This window comes from Manis javanica, chromosome 1 (genome assembly GCF_040802235.1).
Source record: "Manis javanica isolate MJ-LG chromosome 1, MJ_LKY, whole genome shotgun sequence".
NCBI lineage: Eukaryota > Metazoa > Chordata > Mammalia > Pholidota > Manidae > Manis > Manis javanica.
In genome coordinates, this window is record NC_133156.1 from 113,526,780 (window position 1) to 113,541,317 (window position 14,538).

At 36.3% G+C, this 14,538-nt stretch overlaps 1 protein-coding gene across 2 annotated transcripts in view; it reads right to left on the reverse strand.

The window, feature by feature from the left end:
• Positions 1–993: 993 nt before the first annotated feature.
• PARP8 (poly(ADP-ribose) polymerase family member 8) overlaps positions 994–14,538 on the reverse strand; it is a 171,932-nt gene continuing 158,387 nt past the window's right edge. Inside the window, exon 27 of one of the 2 annotated variants that reach the window (XM_037022087.2) lies at positions 994–7,040. In XM_037022087.2, coding sequence (XP_036877982.2) covers positions 6,938–7,040 — 103 coding nt within the window. In that variant the 3' untranslated portion in view covers positions 994–6,937. The remainder of the gene's footprint in view (positions 7,041–14,538) is intronic. The other variant, XR_012131237.1, reaches the window with a different exon arrangement.

Below are 14,538 nucleotides of genomic sequence, written 5' to 3' on the forward strand. Positions count from 1 at the left end.
TTGCTCTTGCCAGCAACATCAGGGGCAGACTTGTTTCCTGCCAGGCTCTCTAGGATAAAATCACACCTAGTCTATGCAATGGTTATCAGCGATTCCATGATAGAGCTCTCAAGGCAACGAGACCCAACTTCTTTAGTGACCCTTCTCACTAGTTGGCTCTAATTCTTATATTTGCTATTGCCAAGCCAGAATCTCAGCAATAATAAAGATGATTTATTTAAAAAAGCAGAGTGATGAGACTCAGAAAGCTTGACCCTAAGTTTGGAGTCCTGTGACCCCTTTGGCAAGCTATTTGGCAAACTTCTCTATAAAAAACTCATACATATGCTAACAGATTTCTAGTCTTACTCTGAAGCAGAAAATGAGACAATCTATGTGGAGATGCTTTCTAAACTACAAAATGTTAATAAAGCAAATTCTAGATGATCAAAATCTTTTCTTATCTGAAACAAGAATACATGACTTTTAAACCCTATATTTATTTGGTATCTGAAAATGTGAATCTTCTTAGAAGATACACATTGCTTCTACTTGAAAAAATTTAAAAGAGGGACCTGGAAATCGGGAACAGAAAACAACTCAATACTCAACCAATTCTCAGGGATTCTCAAAACTGGCTTTCCAGAAGAGCAGCCTGTGTAACTTTTAAGTTAACCCAGGACGGAGAACTACACTCTTGACACCTACATTCCTATGAGGAAGAATGCAGGTATGTGTCAGAGGGAAAGACAGCTCCAGAAATTAGGAAGATTGTGCCATCAAGTCATGAAGATAGCATCAGAAATTTTGCTGAGAATTCAAAAACTACAAATTCAAAAAATTAAGTGCTCCCTGATATATGTATGATCTACAATAAAGCAAAAGCAGAAACACAGGCAAATCACTGACTTTGTTGTAAAGATTACAGAAAGTGTCTGGCGAGTAGCAGTGGGACGAGTACTGCTGCCTATATATATATATATATATATATATATATATATATATATATATATATATATAAAACCTTTTGTCCAGAATAATCAAGTGCCCACCTGGCGCCTTCCTTCAGGCAGAATGGGTATGCTTAGGGTATGTTGATGGCACGGGGCTGGCCAAGTCCAGGCTGGCCTTATCTGTGGAAACACCTTATTGGGAGGCAAACACTTTATTCCCTGGGGCACTGGCCACACAAGAATGGTCCCTTCTAGCAAAGCCCGTCGTCTCCTTTTCCCTCTCCTCCTATAAGCAGTTCCCTCCCTGTCCATGACAGCAGTGCCCAATGCCATCCAGCCAGCTTCCCCTGCAGTCCCTGTGCCTAAATCCCAGTACAGCCTCATGATGCCCGGTGTCTCCACGTCTTTCTTTCCTTTGGTCTTTCAAGCGCTTTCCTATCCCAACTCACCCACCTGGGCAACTTGTGATCACACAGTAAGTAAATCGAAATTAGTAATACACTTAATAGTGTAAATTTCAGGATTCAAAATGTCATCTGGATTGCAGTATTTCAATGACTGCAGAGTATTTACATACTTTCGTAGGATTACTCAAGATCCTTGCATCTGTAAGCCTACTTTCCTTGATATGCCGTTCCCATCATCTTTGTTTTAAAGAACTTGTTCTCAGGTTGCGGGAAGGTCTATTGGCTGTCAAAGGTCTTGCTAACACCACGGGAGACTCCCACTGTTGTAGATGATCTGTTTCTTTTCAAAAGCTGCTTGCATTTTTGGCCTTTCCCATTCAGCACCACTGGCCTTGTGCCATTCATGAATTATTTCCAACATACATGTTTTCTTTTCCCAAATAGCTTGAAGTCTCCTTAAGTCCAACACAAAATCAGACACTCTCTACTCCTTATATGGACTGTCTAGACACATACTAGATGCTTAACGAGTATTTCTACAGTAACTGAAAACCAGCCTAATGAACAGAAGTTTCCTATCTAGTGTGTCTCAGCTGTAAATGTAACATGAGTAAAAATTATTTTGTTATGAGAATATAAACTTAGCTCCTCTAAAATATTTCCTACTAATGTGTTTAGAGACCATATTTATTTATGGACTAATGTCTTATTCAGTTAATAAGATGTATATAAAAAGTGGTACTTTAAAAATCACTTTGCAATTAATAAATCAAGTCAGAAACACTTAGAAAACTCAGGACAGTTCATCTGAAATGCTTCTTTTAACATTATGCCCAAGTGTTTATAAATAGAGGCTACATACAAAATGTAGAGAAACCTTTTGTTTCAATCCTGTGTTTCTGGACAGAATTTGAAATTTAAAGGCTCATCACATAACCAATTAGATCTACCACAATTATTTTGGGAATACTGGCAACAAGGTATTTTTTTCTTTCATTCCCTCTTATTTTAAAAGCATTTTATAAATGAAAAGGGCAACACCATTTTTAGAGGTAGAGAACATAGATAGATTTCAAGTATCCAGACCCCAAAAGCAAGACTCATCATGATTAGTAACTAAGGCCTAACAGAGATTTCAAAATACTGCCCACATATACGGTACTTGTTGAACAAATTCAGATTTATTGAAAGTAAACATTTACATTGGCTACAATGTTAGAACTATTACAAAGCTGGATAAAAGAGGCTTAAGTAGCAGTAGAAAGCAAGTGCAATAAAAAGTGAATAGAGAAAATATTTGGCCTTAGTGATCTCTTGGCAATATTTACATTATGTACATATTGTTAAATATTTATAATAACTCTAAGGCACCAAAGGCTAAATAGCAGGTTGCAATACTATTTTGTGCACAAAAATCAAGAAATTTACTGTAAAGAAGGCTAGTTAAAGAAACATAGGCATATCTTAATGTTTACATAAAGGAGTAGCTGCATTTTTAAAATCTCAGATGATACATTAAATATTGGGCAGATTGAAGAAAGTATTTTTAGAACATTAAATTATGTTGTCTATGTAAATAAGCACTATTTTTTACTGACTTTCTGGTAAATGTGTTATGTAATCTATTCTTCAACACAGCTTTTTCACACTCATGGATATGTTTTGTCTAAAAACTACTTGAAATTCTTTTGACCTACAAAAACCTTACCCTAAGAATACATCATGGTGTATACAAAATCCCCAAGACAATTTACTGGGTAATAATATACATCAGATTTATATATAATCTGACAAAAATTTAGTAGGCATTCAATGCCAAAATGCTTGAATAATCAACCTGCCATTCTAGCATAGCAGTTGGGTATTTTCACCTTTTAATTGATTAGGGTGGGCAACTGTTTGTGGCTTCAGGTGAATGGACATAAACTTGGCCCATACAGACAACCAATTTTAAGGGAACTAATTATATTTGAATTTGCAATTTCAAACCCCTTCACACAACTTACTTGGTGCTGTGTTCTCCATCACCAGTGACTGAAATGTCCATATCACTATATTGTCAAGAGGTAACTGGCAATATCTATGTCCAGTGTTGGTCTTGACTGTTTAATCATTTGATGACTTTTATTTGTAAAATTTTATTTGTTCTTTATACTGGAAATTCAATTTACCTTAACAAACAATCTATCATTTGTCTTGAGGTAGTACTATAATGATGAATTCAGGACAATATAATAACATCATAATACTTTAAGTGTGCTTCAAGTTCCACCAAGTAATCCATATATTTATATGGCAGAGGTCCAAGGTTGAATGGCCCTTCGTGATATATTAAATTACTATCTGATGAAGTCATCCAGACTTTAATGAGGATAATGAGTTTTTCCTTATCTGACACCCCACACCCTAAGGCAAATTACGGTATTATGGTATAAAGTACTGCTAACATTCTTTCAAAGACATTGAAGATTCATAGACTTGGAGATTAGTTTCCTTTCTTTTAGCAAAGGGGAGAACAACTGAGAGATTTAAAAACCCTTAAAAAATTTTTGCAACGAGAAATGTTCAGAGCATTGACAATAGTTTGTGTTGGTTTCTTGTATCACATAGTATTTGATAAATTTAGGATGTGGCATTCTTCTTTTTAAATTTTAAATTTAAAAACCACCTTCAGATCCAACATTTTGACTGAGATTTGCTGAGCAATAAAAATGCCCTCTGAGCCACCACAAGTACTTTGCCATAGTATTCTATAGCACTAGATAATCTACGTGCAGTATTACTTTTTTCTCTTCTCGAATGTTTAATCACGTTCTTCTTTTTTAATACAGTGGATAATGAAAGAGAACAAATTATTCATAGTGAACTGTTTACAAAATCAGTACTACAGGAAAAAGTAGAACTAGTAAATTAAGGTTCTTCCCCTACTTCAAGAATGAAAATAAATGATTGCCTTTGCTAGGTGAGTTACTATTAAGTAGTAATGGCTACACAATTAAATAACTATTACAACAAAGCATCAGTGAACAGACTTCAAATGACTAAATTAACACAATACAACATCACATTTGGCATCATCAAATAAGTCAATGGATAATATCTTAATGGGGTGACTGAATCAAGGCGTGAAAGTAATATTTAAACTTCTACATGTGAAGGACCTGCTTAGATTTGGGAAGCATGACATTCATTTATTAGTGGTGTGTATTGAAATTAGATTCTTTGCAAATAAAGGTAAGCATCAGTATCCTATAATATACTTATAATGAAAGTTCAATTAAAAGATTGGCTCTACTTTTGCTCACAAAGGTTCTGACAATTTCTTTGAAAGAAACTTAAAATCTGTCATTCTGCATTGTAATCGCATTCAGTTGACTAACATTAGAAGACATCTCATTTTATTATCATAAAGGATGTCTACTATAATATTTAGTAAGCAAATAACAATTACTTTCCTTGCTCTGAGAGGTGAATGTACTTTTTTTATTCATAAGCCAGCAGTAGGAGTTTATATTATGCCAGTTTTTCCTTCCTTAGATGGTCTCCCTTGAGTCCTTCAAGTTACCCTTCCAGTTCAGATTCTAACACTACATTGCCACAGATCACTCATCTGTTAAGAAGAATCTATGGGTAGGTCAGTGGTTTTTAAATTCTGGTTGGAGGCACTTCAGCGATTCTTTGGATGTGCCTCAGTGGTCAGAATGGCCACACAGATGAGGTTCTAACACCTCAATTTCCAAATCTTGCTATTATATCTTGATATTTATGTCATATATAGAAAGTCCCACAGAATTTGAGGAAATGATTTTGTTATTTAGAAATGTTTTTAAAACACAATCAAAGGGATTTGGGAGACTTGGGGAGTCTTGGCAGAAAGAAGTGAAGTAGTTCTTTTGTCCCATGTAAAGCCTTTAAATTATCTGGTCACAGAACACTAAATAAGGTACTGTATCTGGGCCCTACAACGCCAGTATTATCCTTCAGCCTGGCTCTGAGTTCAGAGGAACGAGTCAAAACAGATCAATGTTTTAAGTGGATCCTATCACAATGATTAATATTCCAACTACTCATCTATTTTTGCAGAATAAGTGGCATGTCAATTCTTTACAATGTAAGAAAACAAATGATTAGTAAATAGTCCCTAAATAGCAACCCTTAACAATGTGTATGACCTTTTTTATCACGTTTATGCCAAAGGAATTAAACACAGAAGTTCTAACATTATACTTGTAAATGATTATACATTTTAATTTTTTTCTAAATAAATTAGAATCAGATATGAGCCTTGATTCAGGGTTTGAATTGAGTAGCAGACTCACTAATTAAACTGCTCTCAGTAATGGCCTTATTCCAAAGACATCATGTAGAAAAATAAACACTGTCAATTGAAACCAGTAATGACTAAGAAGAACTGCAGGATTCAAAGAAATATAAACGATTTTGATGAGCACATGACTATTGAAAGGAGAATGCTGAGAGCTGGTGTTACTGTTCTCTATAAACTTATTTGGGTTCTTTTAATATAAAAGAAACTTCAAAGTTCATCTTCTTTCTCAATATGAAAAAAAATAAGCAGAGGTATTAGATGAAAAAAATATAAAAATGCTGGTGTGCTATAAATAAATTTTAAAAAATGTTCCATAGTAGGAAATAAAAAATACATACTGTTGGTTTAAATCCTGAGGCCTTTCTTTTAAACAAATGATCATTTGAATATAGATTTAGTCCACCAGAGGCACCTATGCTCCCCAAATTATGACTTTAAGATAACATTATAGAAGAGTTGAATTTTAATTGAAGGGAAAATTCTTTAAACAAATAGAAAAATCATACGTATTTTCAGTGAATGGATGGTGGTAAATTTGGCTCATGTCCTGGTTTATGTCCAGGTTTACTTCTTACTGAATACTATTTTCTTTTCATTGAATGAGAATAGAATTGTGAGTTGTGCCATCTCTGTTACCAAAATACATATATATGTGTATCTGCACACATATATGCACAACCACATATTTTGAGGCATGAATCTACAGATAGGTATATTACATACTCTTGGGTGAAGCACAGCATCTAAGACCTAATTTGTCTGTATAAGGAAAAATAACAGGAGAATAGGAAACATCCCTTTCCAAAACATTTGAATTGTTCATACCACTAATCATATAGCACATCAGATTGTGCAAACATTATACTTATTGCAAAGTATCTTATAGATTTAGACATCATTATAAAATGTTTTCAGTTCTATTTTGGTAACCTAAAATGTCAGTATATAATACCAAATTTCCAATTAAAGAGTTTAATATAAAAATATCAGCACAAAACTGTTTTTTCAATCTGTTTATTGTGTAAGCAACCCAAACTTCAGTTTAAGTGCTGTTGTAATTTTATTACTAGATTCCATAACCCTATAATTGCTAAATTTTATACCATTTTAGGTATTTAATGAGATACTTAGAAATACTAAGAAAAAATCAGTATTCAAAGGGTTAATTTTGCTTATAATAACAATAAGTTATTTCATCATCTTCTTCAGTTCAAAATCCAGCTTTGAACCAGAGGAAGCCTTTCAAATCAAGTTAATTAAATGGTGGCCCTTTAACCAGTAGCAGTTTGATTACCAATTACACGAAGGATCTCTTTGTGAATGCCTCCTTCTTGTGTATTAATATTTGCATCTCCCACTTGGCCATCTTCATAGCTAAGACACAAAAAAGAAACATAAAACATTTAAGAACATAAAACATGCAAAAAAAACACTTAAAACAGTTTAGAAATGTTACTTAAAACCTAAAATATAGCCCAATCTAATCAATAGCAAAGGCGCTTATTTCTCAGTTGTAGTTAATAATATGTTCACGTTACTAAACACAGAAAAACTCACACTACTAAACAATTATTCTATGTCATGCCCTGATTTGCCCCTTCGTTCCTTTTTAACATTTTTATTCCCACATAAAGCACTGCCTGAGTTGCAGGAAGCACCCTAGTGTCTCCGGCCTTGCAAACACCTCCCACAGCGGTTGTTGCACAAAGCCCACTGTGAAAGAACATATCAAGTTCATGTTCCTTAGGTTCTGGCATACTTAACTTCATCTTACTTCAGGCGCTTACTTATCTTCTGATCAGTGATGCTCTTGGACGTCATTTCACTCTCTGCTACTGCTCTGCTGCCTCACCTCCAATTATTACTCTGTTGTAATCAGTGCTGCACTGTTTTCCCCCATCACTGGTTTTCTATTCAGTCTGACTGTGTAACACTTGTGCTGGTACTTCACGTAAGAATGTAAGTGTGCTAAGTTCAGCTAAGCAATAGAAGTGAAAATATAACATTAAAGGACAGTTATTACTAAGTCTTTTAGAAAGAAATGATTACATTTTTAGATGATAATTCATTTCCTCAAATAAACTTACTTGGGCTATAAAAACTTTCCAAGATTTAATTTTTAAACTTCCATGTTAATATTCATTGTAAAATAGGTGATGAATTAATTTTACTTCATAAAAATGACTTCACAAGAAATTATTAATTACTTCAAAAGAGATAACCAAAGGTGTAAGCAGTCTCAAAAATTAATGCATGCCACTGTCTTTTCTTCACCATACGTTAATTCTCCTGAAATAGCCCAATACAGGAAAATGAAATAGATGACATACACCAATGAGAACTTAGGTCCTTACATAACCTATTGCTTAAATATCTAGTGATTACTGCATTTGTATCAAATTTAAACTCCTAAGCACTGACCCAAAGTTTCCTGTCAGGTTGGTTAATTCTTACCACACAACTATGTACAGACACACACACACACACCACAATGGTGAAACATTAATGTATGGAAGAATGGGATATGTGGTCCATAGTGCTTTGAGAGAAGTGTGAAGAGTGACAGATCTCAGAACTGTTTTAGCTCTGGATGCCTTCCCCATTTCAGACACCAGTCCTCATGTATCTCTACTCTAAATTTCCTAATATGCTTTTATGTTTGTTCTATCTCTATGGCATTTGTGGTATAGTCAACATCCCTACTATGTCCTCTGTACTTTGGATACAATGCTAAATAAGATATGCTTGGCTTAATTGAAACCCAGCCTACATACGTGCCATCTCTCTTTCTTTCAATTTCAAGTTGATCTTTGATTAAAATTTGTCTGTAATATATTAAAACTTCTCAGGTTTTACTCAACTTACTGCAATCATTCTTCAGACCCTACTACTCCACTGAAAAGTACAACAGTTGCCCATGGCCTCCTAGTTGATTACTTCAGATTTTATCTGCTATGCCTGCAGCATGTGATACAGTTGACTGCTTTCTCTTCAAGTTATTATTTTACTCCCTAGTCAACCTTCTGATTATTCATTCTTAATCACTATATCCTCTTCCTGGCCTCTCATTTCAATGCTGGTTTTATCCACAGCTCACTCTATTCTCATGATACCCAAACTCTCAATTCTTTCAGTGTCTCCCATTGTTTTAACTGTCACACACATGCTGATTCCCAAACTCTCTCTCCACTCTGAACATCTTTCCTTAACTATATATAGTTTTCCCACAGAAATCACCAATGTAGTATATTCAAAACAGACCTTATTTTTTTACCCCAAGACTGCTCCTTTTTACTGTCAACATCTCAACTTGAAGCACCATCATCTATTCACTTTCTCAACAAGAAAGCTTCAGTCATGTGCCTCAATCCAATAAATCATCCAGTGTCTTTGTTTCCATTTTCCTAATTATTCCTAGTTGCATCTTCACTCCATCCAACGATATTACCTAAGTTTAGACTGTTGTTATCACTCATCAAAGTGAATGACTTTCAAGTTGCAGGTCGTGTACAATTAGCAGGTTTTGAAATTAACTTTGGTTGTCCAAGCTAGCATTTTTCAATGAAATCAGAATAGAATAGGACACTGACTGCACCACACAAAGTAAGCATTGCTTTTTCCCAAGTCATTGTCAAACACATTGTTTTTTTTTGGGAATGAGAAACAGACTATTGTAGTAACATTGTAACTGATCTGTCTCCACATTTATCTTCATCATTCCTCCTACAAGAAGAATATTCTCTGCCCTGCTAAAGTGATATAACTGGCCTCTACTTCACGTGCAGGACAGAATACAGTGTCTGTGGCATGGCACACCAGGGTCCTTCATAATCTGAACCAACCTTCCTCTCCAGTCATGTTTCCTCCAGCCAGCTCTACTTCCCAGTTAAATGCAATGATTTGCAAGTATCTACAAAATATTCCATGTTCGTTGGCTCTTAAAAAGTATTTGAAGTTAATGGAGGGAGATGAGACTCACATTCTTTAAATTAACTACAATAATTTAAAGATAGAAAGAGCATAGGAGGAGAGACCAGAGAGTAAGAGTAAGATTAAGATTTAAAGTATTCAGAAAAATGCTTATTTTCCATTATCTATGAAGCCTGCAAGGAAGCACAACAGTTGTGGGTTGAAGGATAAATCTGGCCAAAGGCACTCATGCATGTCTTAAAATATGAAACATATGAAATAATAAAGGAAAAACAAACCACCATTTGATTTGGCCAACTGGCAGAGTTTGGATATAAGGACTATTAGTGAAATTAGGGCTTTTATTACAATATGACATACAGAATACTTTGCAGCTATTTTTTAGTATTATAGACACACACTGGGATGTTAATATAAAAGTAAAGTTCACTGAAGTCCAGAAAGCAACAAAATTAAGAAACAGAGCAAGAATGTCAATAGGGAAATGACACACTTGACTGGAGTTTTCTGAAGAAGGAAAAATGAAACCATTTAAAGGAGAAAAAAGTTACTTGAGTTCTCAGGAGTATAAAAAGATACTAAAACTTTAATAAAAACCAAACCACAGGTGGAGCCAAGATGGCGGCATGAGTAGAGCAGTGGAAATTTTTCCTCCCAAAACCATATATATTTTTGAAAACACAACAAAGACAACTCTTCCTAAAAGAGAGACGAGAAGACACAGGACATCATCCAGAACACATCCACACATGCGAGAACCCAGCACCTGGTGAAAGGGGTAAGATACAAGCCCCGGCCCGGCAGGACCTGAGGCCCCTCACCCCAGCTCCCGGTGGGAGGAGAGGAGTTGGAGCAGGGAGGGAGAGGGAGCCCAGGACTGCTAAACACCCAGCCCTAGCCATCCACACCAGAGCGCAGACACAGTGCATGCATGGGGTGCTGGATACTAGGGAAACAGGGCAGCAAGACCTGTGAGTGGGTCCCCGCAGCCGGCACCCTTGGGACAAAGAAAAGCAAGTGCTTTTTGAAAGTCTTAAAGGGACTGTGACCCCACAGCTGGATGGAAGTGTCCCGGGACACTTAGCCCAGCAGCTGGGAATCCTGGCGAACTCCAGGCGCCCTAAACCCCTGGGCGGCAGCATAGCTTGGAGGCCCATCATGGAGATAAACAGCCTCCCGGCCATTTCCCCTCCAACGCAGCTCCGCCATATTGGAGTAGCAGCCTGAGGCAGGCCACACGCCCACAGCAACTGCGGAGATAAACTCTATAGCAGCTGGGCAAGAATCAGAGGCCCCGGCTGCACGTGGCTGCACAGCACAAGTCGCTAGAGGTTGCTGTTCTCCCAGGAGAGGAAGGCCACAAACCAGCAAGAAGGGACATTCTCCCAGCAGACACATGCACCAGCTCCGCACAACTATCTCTATCACCATGAAAAAGCAGAAGAATTTGATACAGACCAAAATCACAGAGTCAACCCCTGAGAAGGAGATAGACCTAACCAATCTTCCTGAAAAATAATTCAAAATAAAGGTCATAAACATGTTGATGGAGCTGCAGAGAAATATGCAAGAGCTAAGGGATGACGTCTGGAGGGAGATTACAGAAATGAAACAATCTCTGGAAGGATTTATAAGCAGAATGGATAAGATGCAAGAGGCCATTGATGGAATAGAAACCAGAGAACAGGAATGCATAGAAGCTGATGCAGAGAGAGGTAAAAGGATCTCAAGGAATGAAACAATATTAAGAGAACTGAGTGACCAATCCCAAAGGAACAATATCCGCATTATAGGGGTACCAGAAGAAGAGAGAGAAAAAGGGATAGAAAGTGTCTCTGAAGAAACAATTGCTGAAAACTGAGGGAGGAAATAATCGATCAGACCATGGAAGTACACAGAACTCCCAACAGAAGGGACCAAAGGAGGACAATACCAAGACACATAATAATTAAAATGGCAAAGATCAAGGACAAGGACAGAGTTTTAAAGGCAGCTAGAGAGAGGAACAAGGTTACCTACAAAGGAAAACCCATCAGGCCATCATCAGACTTCTCAACAGAAACCTTACAGGCCAGAAGAGAACGGCATGATATATTTAATGCAATGAAACAGAAGGGTCTTGAACAAAAAATACTGTATCCAGCATGATTATCATTTAAATATGAAGGAGGGATTAAACAATTCCCAGACAAGCAAAAGTTGAGGGAATTTGCCTCCCACAAACCACCTCTACAGAGTATTTTGGAGGGACTGCTCTAGATGGGAGCACTCCTAAGACTAAATAGATATCACCAGAGAAAATAAAATCAGAGCCAAGAAAGCAGACTAACCAAATACTAACTAAAGGCAAAAAATAAAATCAACAACCCACAAAAGAAGTTAAAGGAAACACAAAAGAGCACAGAATAAAACAACCAACATATAAAGAATGGAGGAGGAGGAATAAGAAGGGAGAGAAATAAAGAATCACCAGACAGTGTTTATAACAGCACAACAAGCGAGTTAAGTTAGACAGTAAGATATTAAAGAAGCTAACCTTGAACCTTTGGTAACCATGAATCTAAAACCTGCAATGGCAATAAGTACATATCATTCAATAGTCACCCTAAATGTAAATGGACTGAATGCACCAATCAAAAGACACAGAGTAACAGAATGGATAAAAAAGCAACACCCATCTATATGCTGCTTACAAGAAACTCACCTCAGACCCAAAGACATACACAGACTAAAAGTTAAAGAATGGAAAAAGATATTTCATGCAAACAACAGGGAGAAAAAAGCAGGTGTTGCAGTACTAGTATCAGACAAAATAGACTTCAAAACAAAGAAAGTAAGAAGAGATAAAGAAGGACATTACATAATGATAAAGGGCTCAGGCAAACAAGAGGAAATAACCATTGTAAATATATATGCACCCAAAACAGGAGCACCAGCATATATGAAACAAATATTAACAGAACTAAAGGAGGAAATAGAATGCAATGCATTCATTTTAGGAGACTTCAACACGCCACTCACCCCAAAGGATAGATCTACTGGACAGAAAATAAGTAAGGACACGGAGACACTGAACAACACACTAGAAGAGATGGACCTAATAGACATCTATAGAACTCTACATCCAAAAGCAACAGGATACACATTCTTCTCAAGTGCACATGGAACATTCTCCAGAATAGACCACATACTAGGCCACAAAAAGAGCCTCAGTAAATTCCAAAAGACTGAAATTCTACCAACCAACTTTTCAGACCACAAAGGTATAAAATTAGAAATAAATTGTGCAAAGAAAACAAAAAGGCTCACAAACACATGGAGGCTTAACAACATGCTCCTAAATAATCAATGGATCAACGAACAAATTAAAATAGAGATCAAGGGATATATGGAAACAAATGACAACAACAACACAAAGCCCCAACTTCTCTGGGACGCAGCAAAAGCAGTCTTAAGAGGAAAGTATATAGCAATCCAGGCATATTTAAAGAAGGAAGAACAATCCCAAATGAATAGTCTAACATCACAATTATCGAAACTGGAAAAAGAAGAACAAATGAGGCCTAAAGTCAGCAGAAGGAGGGACATAATAAAGATCAGAGAAGAAATAAACAAAATTGAGAAGAATAAAACAATAGAAAAAAAATCAATGAAACGAACAGCTGGTTCTTTGAGAAAATAAACAAAATAGATAAGCCTCCAGCCAAACTTATTAAGAGAAAAAGAGAATCCACACACATCAACAGAATCAGAAACGAGAATGGAAAAACCACGACAGACTCCACAGAAATACAAAGAATTATTCAAGACTACTATGAAAACCTATATGCTAACAAGCTGGAAAACTTAGAAGAAATGGACAACTTCCTAGAAAAATACGACCTTTCAAGATTGACCAAGGAAGAAACACAAAAGTTAAACAAACTAATTACGAGCAAAGAAATTGAAACAGTAATCAAAAAACTACCCAAGAACAAAACCCCCGTGCCAGATGGATTTACCTCAGAATTTTATCAGACATACAGAGAAGACATAATACCTATGGCTCCTTAAAGTTTTCCAAAAAATAGAAGAGGAGGGAATACTCCCAAACTCATTCTATAAAGCCAACATCACCCTACTACCAAAACCAGGCAAAGACCCCTCCAAAAAAGAAAATTACAGACCAATATCCCTGATGAATGTAGATGCAAAAATATTCAATAAAATATTAGCAAACCGAATTCAAAAATATATCAAAAGGATAATACACCATGACCAGTGGGATTCATCCCAGGGATGCAAGGATGGTACAACATTTGAAAATCCATCAACATCATCCATCACATCAACAAAAAGAAGAACAAAAACCACATGATCATCTCCATAGATGCTGAAAAAGCATTCAACAAAATTCAACATCCATTCATGATAAAAACTCTCAGCAAAATGGGTATAGAGGTCAAGTACCTCAACATAATAAAGGCCATATATGATAAACCCACAGCTAACATCATACTGAACAGCAAGAGGCTGAAAGCATTTCCTCTGAGATCGGGAACAAGACAGGGATGCCCACTCTCCCCACTGTTATTTAACATAGTACTGGAGGTCCTAACCACGGCAATTAGACAAAACAAAGAAATACAAGGAATCCAGATTGGTAAAGAAGAAGTTAAACTCACTATTTGCAGATGACATGATATTGTACATAAAAAACCCTAAAGTCTCCACTCTAAAACTACTAGAACTTATATCAGAATACAGCAAAGTTGCAGGATACAAAATTAACACACAGAAATCTGTGGCTTTCCTCTACAATAACAAGGAACTAATAGAAAGAGAAATCAGGAAAACAATTCCATTCACAGTTGCATCAAAAAGAATAAAATACCTAGGAATAAACCTAACCAAGGAAGTGAAAGACCTATACCCTGAAAACTATAAGACACTCTTATGAGAA